Consider the following 20882-nt stretch of genomic DNA (forward strand, 5'->3'; position numbering starts at 1 on the left):
CCATTCAGTTTAATGGAGGCAGGATTTTAGAGACTAACTGTAAAGCACGGGGTTACATTTTTCTGTGAAAACATAGTCTACGACGCTCCCTGGGTCACATGGAGTGTCTGTGCAAAATTTCGAGATTGTAAATGCGACGGTGCGGATTCCTTTAGCGGACATACACACATACATACACACACACATACACACATACATACACACATACATACATACACTCAGCTTTATATATTAGATGTAGACACTTTACCCCACATCACAAATCCTCCGGCATCGGGCAGAAAAGTGTAAGAAATGTAATCAAGGAAACTACAGCAACGAGGTGTGTCCGCAGGATCAGCTGAAATGACATTTCACTAATTAGGTTTATTCTCTCTGAATAATTTGTTGTGCTCACTGTCGCCCCCTGCTGGGCAATGCCTGTCTGCAAGGGTGGAGAGGTGATGGGGCATATTTTTGAATCTGAGAAGTGGTTGTCAGGTGTTAAAGGGAACCTGTCACCTCATTTTTTGATATTAAACTATATAGAAAGTGTTTTTAGTGATGCTATGTGCAAAGGGTTAAAAACACAACAACCATGTAGTTATCTAAAAAAAAAAAGCCTTTGTATATGGTTAGGTGAATGTATCTCACAGCTTGGATTTCAGTTATAGGGTTGTGCTATTGATGTCTTCAGTCATTGTCACTCAGCATCACTCATGCTATTTTTTATAATTAAATCACACCCCCCTTTCATTAACAATGCTTCGGTGGCTGCCCCCCACATCACGGCAATCTCCCCTGTAATCCTGCGCTTGCTCACTAAATGTCTTCTGCCTGAGCATGCGCTCTGAATCTGGGTGTACGTCCCCAGATTCATTATGTGATGTGCGCATGCTCCGGGCTGCTGACGTCACTTCGGAAGCGCACACGCTTAGTGCGTCCCTATTACCAACGTCCCTAGCTTCTGTCTCCTCTCTGCGTCGGTAATATGGACGCGCTTAGCATGCGCGCTCCCGAAGTGTCTCAAATCTTTTTCAGCCTCTAACAGGTTTTCCTCCAGAGTTGCCCTGTATTCAGCTCCATCCATCTTCCCATCACTTCTCAGCAGCTTTCTGGCCCCTGCTGAAGAAAAGGCTTCCCACAGCAAGATGTTGCCTCCACCATGTGTCACGGTGGGGATGGTGTTTTCAGGGTGATGTGCAGTGTTAGTTTTCCACCACATATAATGTTGTGCATTTAACCCCAAAAGTTCTACTTTGGTCCCATCTGACCAGAGCACCTTCTCCCACATTCTCGCTGTGTCCCCATATGGATTTTAGCAAATTGCACACAGAACCTCTTCTGACTTACTTTAAAAATTGTCTATTTTCTTCCCATTTTTCCCCTAAGGCCAGATTTGTGGAGTGTATGACTAATAGTTGTTCTGTGGACAGCTTCTCTCCCCTGATCTCTGCGGCTCCTCTAGTGACCATGAGCCTCTTGGTTGCTTCTCTAATTAGTGCTCTCCTTGCTTGGGATGTATGCTTAGGTGGACCGCCATGTCCTCGTAGGTTGACTCCTATTTTTGGATGATGGATTGAACAGTGCTCCATGAGATGCTCGGACCTTGGGCTATATTTTTTATAACCTCACCCTGCTTTACTCTTCTCCACCACCTGATCCCTGACCTGTCTGGTGTGCTCCTTGGTTTTCATGACGCTGTTTGATCCATAATTTCTCTAACAAACCTCTGAGGCTTCACGGAACAGCTGTAGTTATACGGAGAATAAATTACTCACAGGTGGACTCAATTTACTAATTATGTGACTTCTGGAGGCGAGTGGTCACTCGTGATTTTTTTAGGGGTATCAGACACCAGGAGGCTGAATAACAAATGCTCGTCACAATTTTCAGATTTATGTTTATAACATATAGAAAAACGTTTCCTTCACAAATTTTTACTACTTTGTGTTGGATTATCACATAAAATACATTTACGTTTGTAGCTGTATCGTAAAAAATGTGGAAAAGTTCAGAGGGTATGAATACATTTTAAAGGCACCGTATGTCACCCTGTGCTGCCTTTTTGTCCTGGGTCAGACAGTTTTTGTTCTAGAACCTCCTTAAGGCTACTTTCACACATCCGGTTTGAGCAGTGCGGCTCAATCCGGCTGTGAAACCTATGCAACGGTTGCGGCGAAAACACCGCATTCTTTGCATAAGTTTTTACATGCGGCCCGTCCATTTTTTTCCGGTTGCGGCACGCTACTGAGCATGCGCAGTGGAAGAAACCGCATGCGGCGGCCGGATGCGTTTTTCCGCATCGTGCCGCATCCGGCGTCCATAGGCATGCATTGAAAAATGCGCCGCAGCGGCGCGATGCGGTTTTTTTTGCCGGAGCAAAAAACGTTCCAGGCAACGTTCCATCCGGCCGCAGCATCGGCTAAATCTGCCGCATGCGGCAAAAACCGGACCGAACGCAAGCCCCTGCGGCACAATACAGCACTAATGTAAGTCTATGCAAAAAAAACCGCAACCGGCGGCAAAAAAAAACGGTTGCGTTTTTTCTGCAGAGCGCCGTATTGTGCCGCAGAGCAAAAACCGGAGGTGTGAAAGTAGCCTTAGGTTGACCATAGGCAAAAAATAATTACCACCTGGAGGAGACATGTAATTTCTAGGTAGTGATGGAGATAAGCAGCTGCACCGATATCGAGAGATGAGTAGAGTTCTTACCAGATGGATTCTCCCTGCTCGCGGTAATCGCTCCTCATTTACTGTTTGCATTGATTTATTTTATTGCTGAATTAAAAAATGTTGCAGAAGTTTTACCAAAGTGCTGGATTGTGGGGATTAATTGCTATGAAACTCTAGTGAGTGATGGAGAATATCAGACGGGTGAATCCAATCCCTGTTTCTTGTTATGAATACACTAGAAATTGGAGAAATTGTTTTTGGATTTGGCAAAAATTATCAGGATCCCTCCGAAAAATGTAATCTTAGGCTGCTTTCACACATCCGTTTTTAGCAGTGCGGCTCAGTCCGGCTCAAAAACCTATGCAACGGATGCGGCGGAAAAAACGGATCCGTTGCATACGTTTTTCCATGCGGCCCGTCCGTTTTTTGACGGATGCGGCTTGATACTGAGCATGCGCAGTGCAAAAAACCGCATCCCGTGGCCGGATGCGTTTTTTGCCGCAGGACGCCGTATCCGGCGTCCATAGGCTTGTATTGTAATTCGCGCACATTCGCACAATTTGCCGCACAAAACAAAACGTGCCAGGCAACGTTCCATCCGGCCGCCGCATGGGCTAAATATGCCGCATCCGGCAAAAAAACGGACGCAACGCAAGGCCATGCGGCACAATACGGCGCTAATTCAAGTCTATGCAGAAAAAAACGCAACCGGTGGCAAAAAAAAGGTTGCGTTTTTTCTGCAAAGTGCCGTATTGTGCCACTCAGCAAAAACCGGATGTGTGAAAGCAGCCTTAGGCTGCGTGCTCACGATCAGTGTTCATGGCATTTTGGATGTAGCATGCTTCATCTGCGTCCAAAACACTGCGATGTACAGTACAAGCACAGTGGATGGATTTCTAGAAATCCCGTGCCCACTCTGCTTGTTTTTCTCGCTGCAAACACTGACCTGCGGTGCAACGTTCCCAGTCGCTGCATGTCAATTGTTTGCTGTGGATTTGCAAGTATCCGCTATAGGCAGAACAGAAGCGAGAGACCGCAGTGCACTGAACCCTGATCGTGGGTAGGAGCAGCTGCGGTCTCCTGCGGAGGAGTCTCGCGGCCTCGCAGGTCAGGACCCACCATGTCCAGGACACAGCGGGTCCTGATCGTGTGCACGTACCCATAGGCCCTGTGCCCACGGGAGAAAATATCTGCGGAATTTTCTGCAGGTATTTCCGCAGGTTCATGCAGCAGCTCCCCGGAATCCGCAGCCAACCATCGCTGTGGATTTCATGTGGAATATTTGCAGAAAACCTGCGAAATTCGAGCGTTATTCCTGCGGATTTCCCCCCATATTAGGAAGGCAGGAGATCCGCAGGAATAATTGACATGCAGTTATTTGTGGCTGCAGGAAATCCGCAGCATATTCCGCAGGTGCAAAATCCGCATCATTGAAACAGCACTCCCCAAATCCCATAGGATAACATTAGGAGTGTCTGCGCAAACCTGCGGATTTATCTGGAAAATCTAGAAAATCCGCAGGTTTCCCATATCAAAATCCACAGGTATTTTCTCCCGTGGGCACAGGGCCTTACAGATATCACAGCATATTGTCTGGGTGCTCTGCCTATAGGGGTGCGGTGCTAGTAGCTATACCGCTAAGGTCTCATTCACACATCCAAATTTTGCATATGTTCTCTGTCCATTGAACAAGCGTTCACATTATAATCCATGTTCTTTTTCACCAGCCCATTATTTATTTTTTATTTTTTCAGACTTGCCTGATTTTGATCCAATTTGCAAATCAAAAATAAAAATTTGCCTTTTTGGTGTGAACGGATCTGCAAAAGAAACTAAGAATGCGCGCGGATGACATCGATGGTGTGAACAGGTGCTTTCTGTTTTTCATTTTCCAGAAGTTTAGGGAACCTCAATCCACTTTAATCCTCATAAGAGAAGAATGAATGATGGTAAAAACGGACAAAAGGATCAAAAACGGATAAAACGTGATCCAGGACACTGATGAAATTCGGTCCGTTTTTTCACATATGGCTCATGTAGTAAATGAGTATCCACCCCTACAACACCCCTTTGGCAAACCGATCATATTTAATCCTACACTATATATTCGGGAAAAGAGTGCTATCTCGTGTATTAGGAAAAAGGAGGATATGTCCTTCATGTATTTTTCCTGCAAATTCCAAAAATTGAGCATTTAGTGGCCAGATTCTACAAAACACCAATCCAATACATGATAACACAGAGGCAGGGTATTTATTTGTGGACTCATGAATGAAAAGGAGAACTGGACCTCAAAGACTGAAACTGGTTATCCATGGCGGAGCATGCGCACGATTCCTCAGACTCCGCCGGAGGCACGGTCGGAAGCGGTGGAGCCCCCAGTTCTCCTGGTTTGGGGAACTTGTTGGAGAAGTTAGAACTCTGTCTGCTGCTCTTGGATTTCATCTCCAGAGTTGATGGACTTCTCAGCGTTAGAGAAGAGCTAAAATAATTCGGGAGACTGGGCTCTCCTTCCGGGTGAAAAAGAACCGTGGATTCCATTTGGGGGGACACCAGTTTTTCATCGGTGGAACTGAACCCATTGCACGTTGTCAGCGACGAGTCCGAGGAGCAACCTGGAGAACAGAAGAAATTGATGCATCTGTAGTGCTGAGGGATTAAAATTCCATTTTATAAATCACTTTATGCATAAAACTACCAGAAGTTTAACCCTGATGTGGAGTTAAAAAATGCTGCAGCCAAATGTTAACACAGAGTAAAATACTGGAATTTCCACCTTGTTTTGGTGCTCAGGGCTTTTGGGGTTTATGACAAATACTTAAAGGCGTGGTTCCGGGACTTTATTTTTCTATGTGCTTAAAAATTAACAGGTATTGTATTTTTTGTATTATAAAACACACTTTTCCTCCCAAAAATTTGGGAGGAAAATGAGGGGTGCGTCTTAAAATCTGAGTATAGCATACCGGGGGGCTGTCTGTGCGGCAACCGGGTGCGTTCAGGGGGCTGGGTGCCTGTGGCTGCGTGCCGGCAGCCGGGTGCCTGTGGCTGTGTGCCGGGTGCCTGTGGCTGCGTGCGGGCAGCCGAGTGCCTGTGGCTGCGTGCGGGCAGCCGAGTGCCCGTGGTTGCGTACCGGCAGCCGGGTGCCTGTGGCTGTGTGCCGGGTGCCTGTGGCTGTGTGCCGGGTGCCTGTGGCTGTGTGCCGGGTGCCTGTGGCTGCGTGCGGGCAGCCGAGTGCCTGTGGCTGCGTGCGAGCAGCCGAGTGCCTGTGGCTGCGTGTGGGCAGCCGAGTGTCTGTGGCTGCGTGCCGGCAGCCAAGTGCCCGTGGCTGCGTGCCGGGTGCCTGTGGCTGTGTGCCGGGTGCCTGTGGCTGTGTGCCGGCAGCCGGGTGCTTGCCGGTGCCGGCTGCCTCTCTGTCCTGGAGGCCGACTGTCTCTCTGTACGGCAGGTGTCCCAGTGTGTCCGCGGTCCCAGTTTGAAATGATGGCGCCGGGAGTCAGTGCGTGCACATATGGAGCTCTTGGATGAGGGCTCCATCTGTGCATGCGCCACTCCAGTCGCCATCATTGGGACCGTGGACACACTGGGACACTCACTGCACCGGCCTGCTCCACCACTCACCCGCTGCCATGGACCCACCGAGGCTGCCGCCACGAACTCGCTGCGGCTGCCAATACTGACTGCCGCTGCAATCACGGACCCGCTGCGGCTGACGCCACTGACCGCTACTGCCACCACAGATCTGCCGCGGCTGCCAGCACAACCTCTGCCTCCTGTGACCCTGCTTCACCACCACTGCTGCCCCCCGCCGTAAGACAACACCGGATTATAAGACTGCCCCCATTTTTTTTTTTACCTTTTTTATCTCTAAATTTGGAGTGCGTCTTATAAAACGAAAAATACGGTAGTTCTTAACAGAGGTAACTACCTGCCTGTTGTACCCTGTCCGGCACAGTTCCGTCATTGGCCGCTCCTTCCAGCGGTTCAGCTGCTCAACGCTAACAGAGCAGCTCTTCCTCTTCCGCTCTGCTCTGTTGACAAGTAGAAATGAGCGAAACCTTGAAAATTCGGTTCGGCGGGATCAGCCAGACTTTAGATAAAGTTTGGTTTGGGACCCGGACTTGACCTGAACCCCAATGGAAGTCACTGATTGGGCAGTTTGGGTTTCCAGCGATAAACAGATCACGTCCGTAGGTGGGTGTGCAGAGTTTGTCCAGTTTTTGTTTGGCGCACACTACATCCGATCACGCTGTTGTTACCCCCAGTGCGAGCCGATCAAACACTGCACTGGGCTGACCACCAAGCGTACCCGAGCACAGCGATGCTCACATGAGTGGTTTGCAGACGCAAAGCACCCGAACGCTGTTTTTTTTTGTAAAGTCTGTGTTTGGTCTGAACACCAAGCCTCGAGTTCACTCATCTGTATTGACAGGGTGTCACTGCCGACATCATTCTTATTGACAGCCGGCTTCCCCCAGGTAGGCAACTGGGAGACGGCTGTCAATCAGGATGACATTGGCATTCACGGCCTGTCAGCAGAGTGGAAAAGAAGCCGTCACTTTGACCGTGAGCTGTCTGTGACCGCTGTGTGCCAGCAGAGATCTGTGCCGGCAGAATAGGCAAGCGGTTAGCAACTACCTGCCTGTTCTTACACACGGTGTGAAAATAAAAAAGTACCGAATCACCTCTTTAAAGGAATATTCCAGTTTACATAAATTGATAGGTAATAGTCTAGATCAGTCAGTGCAGGTCCCATCCCCACCATTTGCCAGAACGTGGGACTAAAGGCCGCTTTACACGCTGCGATATCGTGACCGATATCGCTAGCGTGGGTACCCGCCCCCATCGGTTGTGCGACATGGGCAAATCGCTGCCCGTGTCGCACAACATCGCCCGGACCCGTCACACATACTTACCTGCCCTGCGACGTCACTGTGACCGGCGAACCACCTCCTTTCTAAGGGGGCGGTCCGTGCGGCGTCACAGCGGCGTCACAGCTGCGTCACCGAACCGCCGCCCAATAGAAGCGGAGGGGCGGAGATGAGCGGGACGAACATCCCGCCCACCTACTTCCTTCTGCATTGCGGGTGGGAGGCAGGTAAGGAGAGGTTCCTCGTTCCTGTGGTGTCACACGGAGCGATGTGTGCTGCCGCAGGAACGAGGAACAACTTCGTTACTGCTGCAGCAGCGATATTTGAGAATGGACCCCCATGTCACCGATGAGCGATTTTGCACGTTTTTGCAACAATGCAAAATCGCTCAAAGGTGTCACACGCAACGGCATCGCTAATGCGGCCGGATGTGCGTCACAAAATCCGTGACCCCAATGAGATCGCTTGAGCGATGTCGTAGCGTGTAAAGCGGCCTTTAGACGATCCCTCATTGTCTGATCACTAATGCCAAATCCTATCTATGGCACTGGCTGCACTTGGCACTATCGTCACTCATACAGTGACTGGAGCAGCAAGCCGCCTACGCAGCAGTGGAACGCACAACAATACAAAAATGATCACGTCATGAGGTGCTTTTTTTGTAGACTGGAATACCCGGCCCTGTGCGCATGCTGCAGATTTACCATGGATTTGCTGCAGAAAATGTGTCTAAGGGTATGTGCGCACGTTGCTTTTTACCTGCTTTTTACCTGCTTTTTTGCTGCTTTTTCTTCTGCGCTGTTTAATGCCAAAATGGATGTGTTCTTCTATTCAAGCAAAGTCTATGGGAATTTGGGTTTCTTGTTCACACTATGTTGTTCAAAATGCTGCCTTTTTGAGGCAGAACTTTGGTCAAAAACTCAGCTTTTCAAAGAAGCAACATGTCAATTGTTTTTGCCATTTGGGTTTTGCATTGCAAAGCTGAGTTTTTGACCAAAGTTCTGCCACAAAAAGGCAGCATTTTGAACAACAATAGTGTGAACAAGAAACCCAAATTCCCATAGACTTTGCTTGAATAGAAGAACACATCCATTTTGGCATTAAACAGCGCAGAAGAAAAAGCAGCAAAAAAGCAGGTAAAAAGCAGTTAAAAAGCAACGTGCGCACATACCCTTACATTGCACTGCAGTCATTCCCCAGCAAAACCTATGGGTATAAAAAAATGCTCTGCGCACACTGCATTTTTTTTATACCTGCTGATTTACCCACGGATTTTCCGCTACGGAATTAATGTGCAGGTCACTTCTTTTCTGCAGGTTCCTGCAGTTTGTGCCATAGATAATGGTAAAAAAAACCGCAGGGATCAACCTGTGGAAAATCTGTGGCAAATCCGCACCAAACCGCGGTAAATCCGCATGCTGATTTCGTTGCAGTATTGGTGCGTTTTTTTACCGCAGGTGCGGGATTCTTTCACAGGGTTCGGAATTTTCTAAAGAAAATTCCATTTTCTAGTGCGTACATGGCCTAAATCGGATGTGTTCATTGCAGAATTTTAACCATTAGCTGCATCATCACAGCATGGAGGAACTACAAACACATAAACATGGCACCATCCGCTGTCTACACAAGATAGTCCCTGCACAGTATAAGCCTGCAGTTGTTGTACACTTCATATGTCTCATATAGAATGGGGTCCTATATTTGGGAACCGAGCTGCAGCTACTGGTTGTGCACTTGCCATTGGGTCTGCAATTAGAAAAGGGATTTTCCTGGCTAATATTCTAATCAATGAAACATAATATCTGCCATAAGGATGCAGTAAATGGACCCGGCACTAATCCGATTCTTCTGGGTTCAGCCGGCAGCAGACGCGGACACTTGGCAGCGGCTCAATCATCTTCTCCATGTTTTCCGCTATAGAGATGCTTATTATTATTGATCTGGGACAGAATTACCTTTGTAGGAATCGATCCAGGAGTTTTTCACCCGCAGAACCTCATCCGTTATCTTTTCTATAAGAAAGTCCTGTGTTCTCTGTTGTCTGATGGATTCGATCAGCTCGTCGAGTCCCTTTGGGTTTTTGGCCAGGCGATCCAGCATTTCTCCGGCTTTTTTCCGGCTCGTTGTTTGGCACATAATTTCTTCGGTATCGTCTTTGTTCAGGATCGTTTTTGAGCGCAGGTAATCGAAGTGTCTTTCCGCAATCAGCTTTTCACATAAATACGGTCGTAAATGTTCAATTGCCTGCAAGAGACGAACGATAAAATTACAGGAACATTGTTATGGTAGAACTGGTATCCTCTCCACGGGCGGCCATAAATCTTACACAGTTGTTGGATGAACTCAGTTATTTTTTCCAACAAATACATGGTTTGGCCAAAAGTGTTGTCAGTAGGGAGAGCAGAATAAGCCAGTGCCAAGGACCTCTGGCGTCAACTTTTCTCCCTTAGTGTCAAGCGAGCGGCAAAAGGTAAGGGAAGAGGCTGCATCTAGGGAAGGGGAAGATGGTGACCCCTGACCGAACCTGCTGCTGATCCCTGTGGTCCCTCTCCACCCTAGGTAGATTCCGCACCTATGCGCCGTGCTGGATACCTGACCCTAGGTATCCCTAGTGCTGGGCCCTAAATATGGAACGGATGGGATGAGTTCTTCATCAATCCCACCATATGCTAAAGGAAGAGACAAGCGTGATGCACTAGAAGCATGAATTACTCATCCACAGATGACTCAGCAACGATACTACAGATGAGTACAAGCCACCTGCTTGCAACCAGAGCTAGAATGACCTGAATAATATCACCAGCACCAATCCTGGGAAGAAGGGAGTATTTAAGCACCAAGAGAATATTGATGATCAGCAGCTGGGTGGAAGGCGAGCTCCTGCTGGGTCCACAAGGGGGAGAGATGAATCCAACAGTAAAGCTATCTGTAAGGGCTCGTGCGTACGTTGCGTACTCACATGCATTTACGCTGCGTATTGCACTGCAGTGTAAACGCATGCGTCCTGCGTCCTCAGCACAATCTATGTAGATTGTGCATGACACATGCGCACGTTGCTTTTATGAACGCAGCGATTTGGGTGCTTAAATTTTTACCCAAATCCGTGCGTTCATAAAAGCAGCATGTCAATTATTCCGTGCGCTATGGATGCAGCTCCTGCTCTGTCTATGGTGGGTGCAGCAGCCAGAGCGCATGAAATTGTTTCTTTTTAAACAAAAAAACTGCATTCATTATGCAGTCTTTCTGCAGCGATTTGACACGCACATGTGCTGTCAAATCGCTGCAGAATATTCTGCAGCTGCGTGCGCATGAGCCCTTACAATGAATACTGACAGCAGGAACAATATAAAGTCAGGGAGCGTTTTGCACAGCCAAATACTGCGACCTTCTATAGCCAGAAACCACATGACTGTGACCCGTGTCACTTAGGAGCAAAGGATCGGGCATAAAGAAACCTAATGTCATGATTCATGCATGGCTCTGTGTTCCCTGAGCCGGTGCATGTATCCTGCCTTTGGGGTTTAGGTCTCTGCGGAGGGGCCTGTTCGTTCTGGCCTCGTTCCGGGGATCACACCACCATATCTTGGTGCTGATATCTCCGGGACTCCATCGGTAATATTTCTGTCTCTGCTGCGTGTACTGTTCCTGAGAGAAGTTCTCTGTCTCTTGTCCTGCTACCCGGTACTGTTCGTATTGACCTCCATCCCTTCTGCCCGTCCTGACCTGACCTCCGTCCCTCCTGACCTGACCTCCGTCCCTCCTGACCTGACCTCCGTCCCTCCTGCCCATGCTGACCTGAACTCCGTCCCTCCTGACCTGACCTCCGTCCCTCCTGACCTGACCTCCGTCCCTCCTGACCTGACCTCCGTCCCTCCTGCCCATCCTGACCTGACCTCCGTCCCTCCTGCCCGTCCTTACCTCTGTTCTCCCTGTCCTCCAGATTCCGGTCCTGTTCCGTGTCCTCCACTCCCTCCCCTGTGCTGACTTGCTCTCCCGGTATCCAACCTCGGCTCTGTCCTTTGACTTTGGCTTGTTTTCTCCTCAGTACAGACGTGACACCCCATCATAGACCCTGACTGATCGACTATCCCCGCGCTTGTGTTAGCCACCTCTTGTGGGCTTCTGTCTCACTGCACTCAGGAATTCTCTTTCTACCTGAGTCCTAGCGCCCCTTAGCGGTAGCTTGACACATAACAGCCTGATCCTTGTTTTCTCCAAATGAAAATGCTCTGCATATGCAGTAACAGCGCATGAGCAAGGTTTCAGCTTCCCGCAGGGATGACATAACGGAGGCCAGAGCTGTCAATCAGGGGGATGGGGGTGGCACCAAGTGTGGCGTAATGAAGAGGGAAGAACCTTTCTGAGTGCACTGACACGCCCCAATGCACTTCCAGCTTGATTTGCATATGGCTTCTAGATATCTCATGAGTGGCACATCAAATTTCTACAAAAAAAGTCATTTTTGAAGGGGTACAATCCCCTCTACAGCAATATCAATACTTATATATGTGAAAAATAATTGATGTGTCCCCTTTAGGGCTCATGCGCACATTGCAGGGTTTTTTTGCGTTTCTGCAGCGTTTTAAGCTGCAGCGTCACATTGTTAAAATGCATGTGTTCTGATTCCCCAGCAAAGTCTATGAGAATCATGGAAAATCCGTGCACACAATGCTTTTTTAAACGCAGCGTTTTGATTGTCAAAAATTAGACAAAATCTCTGCGTTTAGAAAAGCAGCATGTCAATTCTTTTGTCCGTTTTGGCAGCGTTCTGCACCCATTGAAATCAATGAGTTGTAGAAAAACGCTACCAAAATGTTAAGCAGTGCGCTTGCATTGCATTTTTGTTGCGATCCGCATGTTTTTTTGACATAACAAACGCAGGTCTTTTGGTCTCTCTCTCTGTCGGTCGGTCTGTCGGTCGGTCTCTCTCTCTCTGTCGGTGTCTTCCTCTCAGTCTCTATTCTCTCTCTGTCAGTCGGTCTCTCTCTATGTCTCTGTCCCTCACTCTCTGTCCATGTCGGTCTCTTCCTCCCACCCCCTCCCTCACACTCACCGATCCCCGATCTCCAGCGCGGCGCTGCACGGCGTTCACACTGTGGCGGCTTCTCTTTTGAAAAAGCCGGCCGCTCATTAATCCATCTCGTATTCCCTGCTTTCCCCGCCCACCGGCGCCTATGATTGGTTGCAGTCAGACACGCCCCCCACGCTGAGTGACAGCTGTCTTACTGCAACCAATCACAGCCGCAGGTGGGCGTGTCTATATCGAGCAGTAAAAAAACTAAATAAATAATTAAAAAAAAAACAACGTGCGGTCCCCTGCAATTTTGATACCAGCCAAGGTAAAGCCACACGGCTGAAGGCTGGTATTCTCAGGATGGGGAGCTCCACGTTATGGGGAGCCCCCCAGCCTAATAATATCAGCCAGCAGCCGCCCGGAATTGCCGCATCCATTAGATGTGACAGTCCCGGGACTCTACCCGGCTCATCCTGAATTGCCCTGATGCGGTGGCAAACGGGGTAATAAGGAGTTATTGGCAGCTGCCACTAAAGGCCGCTTTACACACGAGATGTCGTTGGGATCACGGAATGCCATGTGACGTCGCTGTGACGCCGTACGAACCGCCCCCTTAGAACGGAGGCGGTTCGCCAGCCACAGCGACGTCGCAGAGAAGGTAAGTCGTGTGACGGGTGTTAACGATGTTGTGCGCCACGGGCAGCGATTTGCCCATGATGCACAACCGACGGGGGCGGGTGCATTCACCAGTGACATCGCTATCGATGTCGCTGTGTGTAAAGTGCCCTGAAGTCCTAGGTTAATCATGGCAGGCGACTCCCCGAGATACCTTCCATGATTAACCTGTAAGTTAAAAAAAATAAACAAACACATCCAACAAATCCTTTATTTGTAATGAAAGTCAAAAAAACACCCTCTTTCACCACTTTATTAACCCCTCAAAAACACCTCCAGGTCTGACGTAATCCACGCAAGGACACACGACGCATCCAGCTCTGCTACATTGGAAGCTGACAGGAGCGGCAGTAGAACACCGCGGCTCCTGTGAGCTCCATGCAGCAACTGAAGTGAGTTGCGCGATCAGCTGTGCTGTCAATGTGGTTACTCGCGGCCACCGCTCTCAGGTGGAGGACTGCTGCTGTGGCCGCGAGTAACCTGAGTGAAAGCACAGCTGATTGCGCGGCTCACTGCAGTCACTCAGGGGATTTGCGACCACAGGTGAGTCCTTCACGTGTGACCGCAAATCAAGCCACGGCACACGCACACAGCCGCGCGATCAAATGAACTCCGGTGAAGTTCATCCGAGTTCATTCTGATCGCGCGGCTCTGTCTCGCAGCTAGCCATGCTCTTTTTGACAGTGCGGTCCCACTCGGCTCTGCTGCAAGTCTATGGGGATGCTGCAGAGCTAAGTGGGACCGCACTGTCAAAAATATGCGTTCTGGAAGCATCCAGAACGTATGAATTCAGCAGGAATTCTCCAGTAACAATGTGTCTCAGAACGCAGCTTTTCGGCTGCGTTCTGAGACGGACATGCAGTGCGGAATAGAACGCAACGTGCGCACATAGCCTTAAAGGGGTTCTCTCATTTACGCAACTGTTTTCAATATGTTCAGTGGGAACCAGAGCCCCTTATCAGTAGAATTTAACTTACAACATAAACTTCCCATGGGAAAATCAAGTATATTGAGCGCACTGGGAGCCGGAACCGTCTGCCCTTATATAATGAAGATATAAGACATTGTTCAACACATGGAGATATTGAGATAATCCTGTATCTATCGCTTATGATTTTTGGTAAAAAGATGAATATCACCCCAAAATATGGGCTCCCATCCCATAAGAATGAACTATAGATTGTGAAGATAAAAGTCCACCATAGAGAGGACCTGTCATAAATATGGACTTGTTTATCTGGTGTAAATGCCGCTGTTCTCCTGAATCCGGCGATGTTTCTCTTTTGTTCCTGCGCCTCTCCATTCCTGAGATATGGCCCCTTCTTTTCCGTATATAAATCTAGTCTTGTTAGACAAGTGGGCGGGGTCTGCAACTCTTCTTTGAGGACCATGCCCAATTGGCTAAAAATACTAGATTTACATTCAGGGAAAAATAGGGCCATACAGTTAGGTCCAGAAATATTTGGACAGTGACCCAATTTTGGCGAGTTGGGCTCTGCATGCCACCACATTGGATTTGAAATGAAACCTCTACAACAGAATTCAAGTGCAGATTGTAACGTTTAATTTGAAGGTTTGAACAAAAATATCTGATAGAAATTGTAGGAATTGTCACATTTCTTTACAAACACTCCACATTTTAGGAGGTCAAAAGTAATTGGACAAATAAACCAAACCCAAACAAAATATTTTTATTTTCAATATTTTGTTGCGAATCCTTTGGAGGCAATCACTGCCTTAAGTCTGGAACCCATGGACATCACCAAACGCTGGGTTTCCTCCTTCTTAATGCTTTGCCAGGCCTTTACAGCCGCAGCCTTCAGGTCTTGCTTGTTTGTGGGTCTTTCCGTCTTAAGTCTGGATTTGAGCAAGTGAAATGCATGCTCAATTGGGTTAAGATCTGGTGATTGACTTGGCCATTGCAGAATGTTCCACTTTTTTGCACTCATGAACTTCTGGGTAGCTTTGGCTGTATGCTTGGGGTCATTGTCCATCTGTACTATGAAGCGCCGTCCGATCAACTTTGCGGCATTTGGCTGAATCTGGGCTGAAAGTATATCCCGGTACACTTCAGAATTCATCCGGCTACTCTTGTCTGCTGTTATGTCATCAATAAACACAAGTGACCCAGTGCCATTGAAAGCCATGCATGCCCATGCCATCACGTTGCCTCCACCATGTTTTACAGAGGATGTGGTGTGCGTTGGATCATGTGCCGTTCCCTTTCTTCTCCAAACTTTTTTCTTCCCATCATTCTGGTACAGGTTGATCTTTGTCTCATCTGTCCATAGAATACTTTTCCAGAACTGAGCTGGCTTCATGAGGTGTTTTTCAGCAAATGTAACTCTGGCCTGTCTATTTTTGGAATTGATGAATGGTTTGCATCTAGATGTGAACCCTTTGTATTTACTTTCATGGAGTCTTCTCTTTACTGTTGACTTAGAGACAGATACACCTACTTCACTGAGAGTGTTCTGGACTTCAGTTGATGTTGTGAACGGGTTCTTCTTCACCAAAGAAAGTATGCGGCGATCATCCACCACTGTTGTCATCCGTGGACGCCCAGGCCTTTTTGAGTTCCCAAGCTCACCAGTCAATTCCTTTTTTCTCAGAATGTACCCGACTGTTGATTTTGCTACTCCAAGCATGTCTGCTATCTCTCTGATGGATTTTTTCTTTTTTTTTCAGCCTCAGGATGTTCTGCTTCACCTCAATTGAGAGTTCCTTAGACCGCATGTTGTCTGGTCACAGCAACAGCTTCCAAATGCAAAACCACACACCTGTAATCAACCCCAGACCTTTTCACTACTTCATTAATTACAGGTTAACGAGGGAGACGCCTTCAGAGTTAATTGCAGCCCTTAGAGTCCCTTGTCCAATTACTTTTGGTCCCTTGAAAAAGAGGAGGCTATGCATTACAGAGCTATGATTCCTAAACCCTTTCTCCGATTTGGATGTGAAAACTCTCATATTGCAGCTGGGAGTGTGCACTTTCAGCCCATATTATATATAGAATTGTATTTCTGAACATGATTTTGTAAACAGCTAAAATAACAAAACTTGTGTCACTGTCCAAATATTTCTGGACCTAACTATCTCAGGAATGGAGAGGCACAGGAATAAAAGAAAAACAGCGCCGGATTCAGGAGAACAGCGGCATTTACACAAGGTAATTAAATTGTATATTTATCGCACGTGACAGGTCCTCTGGGAGTTTTCCCAGTGATAAAATGATTGTATATTGCTATTATGTTCTATCGCTTTATAATTGGAGGGTACAGGACATACGGACCTGATCCCACTAATCCGGAGAATGAAAGTGATGCATCACTACTTTACTACTGCACCCCTTTAGGCCCTGTGCATATGCTGCGGTTTTTGCTGCGGTTATTGCCGCGGTTTTGCTGCATGAATTGCTGCAGAAAATGTTCAGAACCTTTCTGCAGTCATTCCCCAGCAAAATCTATGGTAAAAAAAATGCTGTGCGCACACCGCGGTTTCTTCCCCTACAGGTTTTGCTGCAGAATTTCTGCAGCAAAAGAATGTGCATGTCACTTCTTTTCCGCAGGCACCTGCGGTTTTTGCCATAGATAATGGTAAAAAAAACTGCAGGGAACAACCTGCGGAAAATTTGCAGCAAAACCGCCATAAACCGCGGTAAAACCTCACGTGGTTTTCGGGTGGGTTTGCTGCGTTTTTTTACCGCAGGTGCTGTAGTCTTTCAGAAAGTGCGGAATTTTCTTAATAAAATTCAATTTTCTAGTGTGCACAGGGCCTTAATTTTATTTGCATTTTAGGCTATGTGCACACAGTGGTATTTTTTGATGCATTTTAGGCCATGTGCACACAGTGCGGGTTTTTTTATGCATTTTAGGCCATGTGCACACAGTGCGGTTTTTTATACATTTTAGGCCATGTGCACACAGTGTGTTTTTTTATGCATTTTAGGCCATGTGCACACAGTGTGGTTTTTTTTATGCATTTTAGGCCATGTGCACACAGTGCGGTTTTTGATGCATTTTAGGCCATGTGCACACAGTGCGGTTTTTGATGCATTTTAGGCCATGTGCACACAGTGCGGTTTTTGATGCATTTTAGGCCATGTGCACACAGTGTGTTTTTTGATACATTTTAGGCCATGTGCACACAGTGCGTTTTTGGATACATTTTAGGCCATGTGCACACAGTGCGGTTTTTGATGCATTTTGGGCCATGTGCACACAGTGCGGTTTTTGATGCATTTTAGGCTATGTGCACACAGTGCGGTTTTTGATGCATTTTAGGCCATGTGCACACAGTGCGGTTTTTGATGCATTTTAGGCTATGTGCACACAGTGCGGTTTCTGATGCAGTTTAGGCCATGTGCACACAGTGCAGTTTTTGATGCATTTTAGGCCATGTGCACACAGTGCGGTTTTTGATGCATTTTAGGCTATGTGCACACACTGCGGTTTCTGATGCAGTTTAGGCCATGTGCACACTGCGGTTTCTGATGCAGTTTAGGCCATGTGCACACAGTGCGGTTTCTGATGCAGTTTAGGCCATGTGCACACAGTGCGGTTTTTGATGCATTTTAGGCTATGTGCACACACTGCGGTTTCTGATGCAGTTTAGGCCATGTGCACACAGTGCGGTTTTTGATGCAGTTTAGGCCATGTGCACACAGTGCGGTTTCTGATGCAGTTTAGGCCATGTGCACACAGTGTGGTTTTTGGTGCATTTTAGGCCTTGTGCACACAGTGCGGTTTTTGGTGCATTTTAGGCCTTGTGCACACAGTGTGGTTTTTGATGCAGTTTAGGCCATGTGCACACAGTGCGGTTTCTGATGCAGTTTAGGCCATGTGCACACTGCGGTCTCTGATGCAGTTTAGGCTATGTGCACACAGTGCGGTTTTTGATGCATATGTTTTTAGTGTAGTTTTGTCACAAAACTGCAAGCAAATCCTGACACCAGCAATGTCAATGAGAATCCTGACGTTTTGTGCACACGCTGAGTATTTTCTCCTTGCAGATTTTAGTGCAGAAAATAATCTGCAGCGTTATTTTCCTGTATTTTTCACCCATTGAATTCAATTGAAGAACACTGCAAAACCCGCATATTTTTACGCTGTTTTTTCCTGCTAAGAGATGCAGAAATGGTGCAGAAATTTCTGCAGCCAAATACTCAGTGTGCACAGACCCTTACCGTTTTTCCCTTCCACTGTATACCGTGTACCAGCTGTGCAGGGAACTTTCTCTATGCAATGAATGGGGTTGTGCTGCGGTTCCCTGCACAGTGGCTCTGCTGCGCAGGGAACAAAGCAGCTCTAAAGGCCGCTTTACACGCTGCGATATCGCTAGCGTGGGTACCCGCCTCCGTCGTTTGTGCGTCACGGGCAAATCGCTGCCTGTGGCGCACAGCAGCACAATATCGCTCGGACCCGTCACACGGACTTACCTGCCTAGCGACGTCGCTGTGATCGGCGATCCGCCTCTTTTCTAAGGGGTGGTTCGTTCGGCGTCACAGCGGCGTCACTAAGCGGCCGCCCAATAGAAGCGGAGGGGCGGAGATGAGTGGGACATAACATCCCGCCCATTTCCTTCCTTCCGCATTGCCGGTGGAGGCAGGTAGGGGATGTTCCTCGTTCCTGCGGTGTCACACAGAGCGATGTGCACTGCCTCGGGAACGGCGAACAACCTGCGTCCTGCAACAGCAACGATATTTGGATATGGACGACGTGTCAGCGAGCTACGATTTGGTAAGTATTTGGCATCGTTAGCGGTCGCTCGTACATTTCACACGCAACGACGTCGCTAACGAGGCCGGATGTGCGTCACGAATTCCGTGACCCCAACGACATCGCGTTAGCAATGTCGTTGCGTGTAAAGCGGCCTTAAAACTGAAGCCCCTTCCTCTGGATCACCGATATTTAATCCTTTCCTGCCAGTATACCATTACTGTATAAGATGCTGCTGTGTTCGGGGCATATTCACACCTGGACTAGGTCCGTGTAGAGCAGGGACATATAAGATCATATTGAGAGGTGACTGATTTCTACAGTTTCCTGCTCCTCCTGCGCTGCCCCAAACCCTCCGCCTTAGATCAGCCAAGACGAATCCACCCATCGCTGATCAGATCCCCTCTCGTCAGTGATCCATTCATCCCCATCATTGCCCATCCAGCCTCCTGCTACTTACGTCTTTCTTTATATCTGCCATTATGTCTTCATTCAGTTGGGGAGTCATCTTGGGTGCACCTCGAGGCCACCACCCCCAGCTTGTGACGTGGTAACGTGATATCCCACGCGCCGGGCAATTATTTTTTTTTTTGTCGCTTGCACAGACTCGCCCGGTTTCGTTTGCAAACTTCTATCTAGAAAGTTGCGTTCTTCCTGTTACGGGGGCACGGGTTTCTGCGACACGTCTTCCTGCCAGTAGATTGTACACAGCGACTTCTCCAGTCCTTCCTCATTGCTCTGTTGTGACTTGCTTCACTTTCATTTCCTGAATTCCTCGGGCACTTTTCTGACTGGCTGCTGCGTTTTACCTAAGCCGAGGCCTGAACAACAGGTGTCATCGATCCCTGCGAGAAGCCCAAGAGCCGTGTAAAGTCCGACACTTAGGGCACGCTCACACGAGCGTGAAAAACGGACGAGTGCAATGTGAGAAAATCTGGCATTGCACTCGGACCTATGTTAGTCAATGAGGGCGAGCAGTTGGGCAGCTTTTATCGCATCCAGATTCTGGATAAGGCTACTTTCACACTTGCGTTGAACGCTATCCGTTGCATTGCGTTGTGTGACGGATGCAACGGATGTGTTGCATATAGTGGCACAACGGATGCAACGGATGCTGCAAAACAACGCATTCCGTTTTGTTTTTTTTTTTTACAGTTTTACCGTCAGCAGACTATTGTGAACGATCAGCTGATCACTCACAGTAGCCGGCCGCCGGGTGATCAGCCGATCACTCACAGTAGCCGGCCGCCGGATGATCAGCTGATCATTCACAGTAGCCGGCCGCCAAGTGATCAGCTGATCGTTCGGTCGCCGACAATGTGTGCGGGGGGCGGGAGCGGGGGGCGGAGTGTGAAGTGGGTGGAGCTGAGCGGGGCCATGACTGAGGACGTCAGTGCCGCGGGGACTCCATCGCTGGGGGACAGGTGAGTGTGCGTGTGTGCGCGCGATTGTGTGTGTGTATACATACAGAGTGTGGGAGGGGGCGGAGCCGAGCGGGGAAGTGTCGGGCTCCCGGCACACGTAACCAGGGTTCCTTGGTTACCCGATGTGTACCCTGGTTACGGGTGGAGGGAGCCAGAGAGAGCATGCGCAGTGAAATCCAAAGGATTCCGCTGCTCAAAAAAAGTTACATGCTGCGTTCCTTCCGCCCGACGCAGCGTCAAAATAACGATGCTGCATCATCCGGCGGATGCAACGCTGACACTTGCGTTACAGTGCGTCGTCCATACAAGTCTATGGAGAATAGCGCAGTGCGTTAACGGACTGCGCTATTCTCCATAGTGACGGACTGCGCTGAACGCAAGTGTGAAAGTTTCCTAAGAGAAAAGTCACAACATGCTGTGATTTTCTGCGAGAGCCGTACCCTCGCACCCATTCAAGAGCATGGGTGCAAAATAAACATCGGACTGCACTCGGATGTTATCCCAGTGCAGTGCGATATACGCACAGGCT

General features: G+C 48.3%; 1 protein-coding gene across 1 annotated transcript; it reads right to left on the reverse strand.

Moving 5' to 3' along the window:
• Positions 1-1902: 1902 nt before the first annotated feature.
• BCL10 (BCL10 immune signaling adaptor) lies at positions 1903-19650 on the reverse strand. Its single transcript, XM_075321193.1, has 3 exons — positions 19390-19650; positions 9479-9767; positions 1903-5270 (listed from the first exon to the last, which is right to left on the reverse strand). The coding sequence occupies exons 1-3, from the start codon at positions 19435-19437 to the stop codon at positions 4921-4923; spliced, it is 687 nt and encodes a 228-aa protein (XP_075177308.1). The 5' UTR covers positions 19438-19650; the 3' UTR covers positions 1903-4920.
• Positions 19651-20882: the final 1232 nt, after the last annotated feature.

This window comes from Anomaloglossus baeobatrachus, chromosome 8 (assembly GCF_048569485.1).
Source record: "Anomaloglossus baeobatrachus isolate aAnoBae1 chromosome 8, aAnoBae1.hap1, whole genome shotgun sequence".
Lineage (NCBI taxonomy): Eukaryota > Metazoa > Chordata > Amphibia > Anura > Aromobatidae > Anomaloglossus > Anomaloglossus baeobatrachus.

Excerpts from the sequence above, each read along its gene's own strand:
- BCL10 (XM_075321193.1), bottom strand. The coding sequence starts at position 19,437 with ATGACTCCCCAACTGAATGAAGACATAATGGCAGATATAAAGAAAGAC. Across the intron at positions 9,768-19,389 it reads TGGCAGATATAAAGAAAGAC|GCAATTGAACATTTACGACC; the intron begins GTAAGTAGCAGG and ends CGTCTCTTGCAG. Across the intron at positions 5,271-9,478 it reads CTGGATCGATTCCTACAAAG|GTTGCTCCTCGGACTCGTCG; the intron begins GTAATTCTGTCC and ends TCTGTTCTCCAG.